This window comes from Cupressus sempervirens, chromosome 1, assembly GCF_028749045.1.
Source record: "Cupressus sempervirens isolate cs-2001-9-10 chromosome 1, ASM2874904v1, whole genome shotgun sequence".
Lineage (NCBI taxonomy): Eukaryota > Viridiplantae > Streptophyta > Pinopsida > Cupressales > Cupressaceae > Cupressus > Cupressus sempervirens.
This window is the reverse complement of record NC_143118.1, coordinates 210,857,603-210,862,494: the sequence shown is the minus strand read 5'-3', so window position 1 is coordinate 210,862,494 and position 4,892 is coordinate 210,857,603. Positions and strand designations below refer to the sequence as shown.

Genomic DNA, 4,892 nt, shown 5'->3' with positions numbered 1-4,892 from the left:
TTTATCTACAAAGAGTATTATATCTAGACTAATCATTTGCTAAATTTTTATCTTTATTTGGTTAGTTTAAGACAATTTGAGATTTTTAAAAAAAATTAAAAAAATTGCAAGTGATTAATGAGCAAGTAGCCTCTTTCTAGAGTTCATAAGATGATTGGGTATTTTATATTACAAATATAATTTACCAATAATTGAAAATTTAATTATAGCTAACCAAATGGTTCATCAAACCAACTCTTCTATAACTTGATTGTTTTGTATTTAAATTGTGAATTGAAATATGCTAAAAAATCATAGTAATTTCATTATAACATAATAATAATTTAACTCAAATAGGGAAAAATTAAATCGACAATATTTATATATGTAGTAAGACCAACATAAACAAATTTAATTATTCTTATATTTTTTATACCAAATTTTTTTATGAAGAGTAATAGGACACTGTAACATTAGATGTAACGATACTAAATTTGTTTGAGCAGATATTAATAGATGTGGACAATAGCATTGATCAACAGAAAACAACAACTACAAAAATTTCAATGTTGTTCAAGCTAACAGTCTGCTGAGAGTTCTTTCTCCTTGTCTACCTCCCTATCTTGATTATCGATTAGAGAGAATAGTAAATAAGGTCATTATTTATCAGGAGAATTCCATGTCTAAAATGGCTCTGACTAAGCCATTAAACTTGACAATGATCAATTTCCAGTCAACAAGCCCAGGTTTTTGTAAGACTCGATGCAGTCATCATAAATTTCTTCAATCCCATGATTAAATATGAAGCCTAAATCTGTGAGCTTTGTGGACTTATATTGCGTATTCTTAGGAAAGCTGGAATCCAAATCCTGCAACCTGAATCAAACCAGGAACCAAACTATTCTCATATGTAAACATTTTGTTTGCAATAGAAATTGATATAAACATAAGTTATGTTGATATGAATATATAAATGTTAGAGCTGGCTAAGGTTCCTACATATCTGTTATCTTGAGCTCTGGATAACGCTTGTTTAGAAACTGGTGCAGCTCCTCGACAGAGAGCATAAACCACTTTAATAATCAAATAGGAAATACTGAGAAATAAAATAGATATAATGCAATCTAATTAAAAATGATAATTCTACAATCTATGATAATTATGTGTAAGACTTTTCATATTTGATTGTGTTTTGAACCATCATTGGGATAAACATAACATAAGAAAACAAGATAAATAAATCTTTGTACTCTCCAGTTAAGTTACATTCCATCCTGACAGATCTGGAAATCTTATTTAAACGTTAGCGCCAAGATCATTTTAACACTATATAAGAATCCACAAAGTCTAGCAGATGAGACCCAATCAAACATTTTAGGAAGCATAAAGATTAAGAATTATTGTAAATAGATTAAAACTAACGAGGCCCAATTAAACAATTTAGGCAATACCCAAATTGGAAATTGTTGTTTGTTGGAACGTATGTAATTGACTGAAGTCCAAAGGGATTCCACAGGAGACGAATGGTTGCTCATCTCTCCCTCCTCATTCAGTGGTGACATGGCGCAGCAAGAGGAAGTCAAAACTACTCGCTTCACAGTTTTTGCTTTTACACAGGACTTCAGCACATTGATAGTTCCCTCAACAGCAACTTCCACAACCTCACTCTGCTCATGAACATATTGCAACAAATGAAAAAACCCAACTAATATTATTCTACATATAGAGCTCGGGATTGAAATGCAAAAATGAACTGTGTTTGAGTGTTTACCTCAGGATCTTTGGAGCCAAACTCCATTGGAGATGCAACCAAGAAAACACCTTGGCAGCCCGAAACGGGTGAATCAAAGCTGCCTTCCACTCGCAGATCTGCGTTGAAGAGCTTAAGCCTTTCATGGGCACCAGGAAGTTGATTTAGATAGTTTATATCATCATTCCCTGTACAAACTCCGAACATTTGATGTTTGAATTATACATTGTATTCTATGCATGAACATAAACTTTTAAAGAATGGCGATAATGGGGATTACCAGATTCTGGAAGAATAGTTGCATGGACAGAAAAGCCTCTGCTGAGAAGAAAGTTAACGAGCGATGAGCCATAGAAACCATCTCCACCCACTACGCAAAACTTTCCTTGCATTGTTGATCTCCTGCAATTGTGCGCAAACCTCTGTATATCATTTCCTTTATTTAAGGAGCCACTCTGAACAACTATTTTAATGAAGTAAATGAGTAACTAATCTTCAGCTAAATGAATCTCTTAAAATAGCATTGATTCAACTAATCTTTAGCTGAACGAATCTAGAAACTACAGTACTTAAAATACCGTCGATTCAAGAGTCATGATAATTTACAATTAATCTCTTCCTAAACCAATTTATAAATATTTGGTTATAAAAAATAAATTATGAATTATTCTATATAGATACGCTAATTTCTATAGTACGAGAAATAAATTACCTCTTAATTTTCATCCAATCTTATATAAATGAAATTATATTCAATAATACTTAAATATCATATAATCTCTATCAAAATGAATTACAATGAATATATTTAAATATTAAATAATTTAAAAATTAAGATAATTTTAATTAATTTTTATTTAAATCAATTTAGCAATGTTTTGTTGAAATGATAGATTATCTATATTCTAAACTTTCTCATCTAATTGAATTTAGAATTATTATAATTAAATATCCTTTCAAATGAACATGAACCTAGAATTATTGTATTTAAATATCATAAAAATCAATAGTCATAATGATTTACAACGAGTTTCCCTCTAATTCAATATGAATTTATTTTACTTAAATAATATAAGGTCTAATTGTAAAAATAATACATATTTATGTAATGATAAATATTAGTTTTATTTGTTTAGTCCAAAATTAACCTTTGATTGTTGAAATGAAAAGTCTAATAATAGCTACCTACAACAAACCACTTTTTAGTTGACTTGAGTGTCAATTTCCACATTTAAGGCTCCTTTGGTTGTTGGAATGAATACAATCAGAATAGTCATTGAAATTGATTTTTATTCTTTATTTGGTGGGTAGAATTAGAATGCAGAATAGGGATATGTATTCTCATTTTAACCCCAAAATAAACTTTCCTCCATTCCCAAAAATATCTAGCATGACGAATAGGAATGTGCAAGATTAAAAGTTGTTGCAATACACAGAAAATGATTTATAATGGTTCATGAAAATATCGATATTCATTGCCCCAGATTGCAATCAAGAACAAATCTAAATGGAGAGCACATGATACGGTCGTTGAAAAGAAAAATGCATTTGCCAAATTGCAGCAAAATATGTTCCACAAACTCTGATAGAATTACTTGTCAACATTATTTTGAAGCTCACCGAATAACAATTCTTGCTTACATGTTTGTTTAAAATTTGGAACTTCACATTTTCTGTTATTAGTTTTTGAAAATGACTTTGTGATATTTCTGTTTTGGTATATAAATTAAATAATAAATAAATATTATATATAAGATTTATGATATTAAAATAATTGATAATCTATATAAAATATTATAATTATATTATATCATAATAATATTCTTATAATTATCATTATATAACTATACATATATATTATTATAGATTTATATAATAATATATTATAAATAATTAATATATATCAAGTATTCTAAGTACTATAGTATATGACAATTACATTCTTGCTATATATTAATAATATTGTTATAAATACTTAAAACAATTCATATAATTAATATTATATAATTATATATAATTAATATGATATATATTTAATTATCTTATTAATATAATAAATATGAAAGGACACGATTCTATGAATACACACACACACACACACACACACACACACACACACACACACACACATATATATATATATATATATATATGTGCATTGAAAAGGATATCAGAATGAAAAACAGAAAATATATGCACATTACTGTTTTAAAATCTAATGTCCTAAAAGAAGACATTACAAGTGGGTATCAGAGCATCAATTCTGCCATCCTTTAATATCACTAGCAAAGTTACAAGAATTTGTTAGGAAATGTGAAACACTCACGACTTATACATTTAAAACACCAGACCCATACATTATAATTCTAGAAATCAATATTGTTATTGCCGTAAATATCAAATATTTCAAGGGAGAAAATATATCAAAGCAATTGATGTCATGAATAATCATTTGAGAAAACATGAGAAAGACTTCGTTTAATATGGGCTACAAAATTTATTTGGACAACATCGTTGAGTGATGATAGAATGAAGATTCGTCAAACCGAGCATAGACGTTAATCAATTGCTATGTCTTGTACGTTTTTAAATATTGAACAGAGAACGAATAGCCATTGACACAATCATCCATTATTATGAGACAATAACATTCTTACAGTTGTAAATTGAATGGAATATGTACTTCATACACATCACATTGATTTTTGGAAGAACATATACATGCAGTAGCAGTATCCAATTAGCAATATTTGAGACATTCCATTGGGAAACGATATCAATTTTATGATAAGGCAAAGATTCAATTAGACCAGTGATCAAACAAGGAAGTTCCAATCAAGAAAGTTCCAAGCTATGGATTTCAAAATTTGGGCACATACAATTATAGTGGGCATTGCACCCATAGAGCATTGCTAATCTGGGGGTGTCATACACCATCTTTCTTAGAATCAACTGCTCAATCAGTGTTCTGGTCACAAAACTTGACCTTCATCGCCAAGGAAATTAAAACTGTGTTTCAACAACCAGTAGTACAGTGACTCAACGAATGGGAGGGGCCTCTTCTACAGTGATCCCACAATTTCCACTCACTAGAAAAAATATTGTGTCAATTCAGATGTATACATTCTACTCAGTGGGTTTATAATACCAAATGTTAGGAAAG

At 29.3% G+C, this 4,892-nt stretch overlaps 1 protein-coding gene across 1 annotated transcript; it reads right to left on the bottom strand.

Moving 5' to 3' along the window:
• Positions 1–488: 488 nt before the first annotated feature.
• On the bottom strand, positions 489–2,315 carry LOC149576889 (putative anthocyanidin reductase). The gene is made up of 5 exons (XM_089823469.1): positions 2,010–2,315; positions 1,751–1,917; positions 1,431–1,646; positions 979–1,019; positions 489–855 (listed from the first exon to the last, which is right to left on the bottom strand). Exons 1-5 carry the CDS (start codon positions 2,119–2,121, stop codon positions 702–704), a joined length of 690 nt encoding a protein of 229 aa, XP_089679595.1. The 5' UTR covers positions 2,122–2,315; the 3' UTR covers positions 489–701.
• Between the last annotated feature and the right edge of the window lie 2,577 nt (positions 2,316–4,892).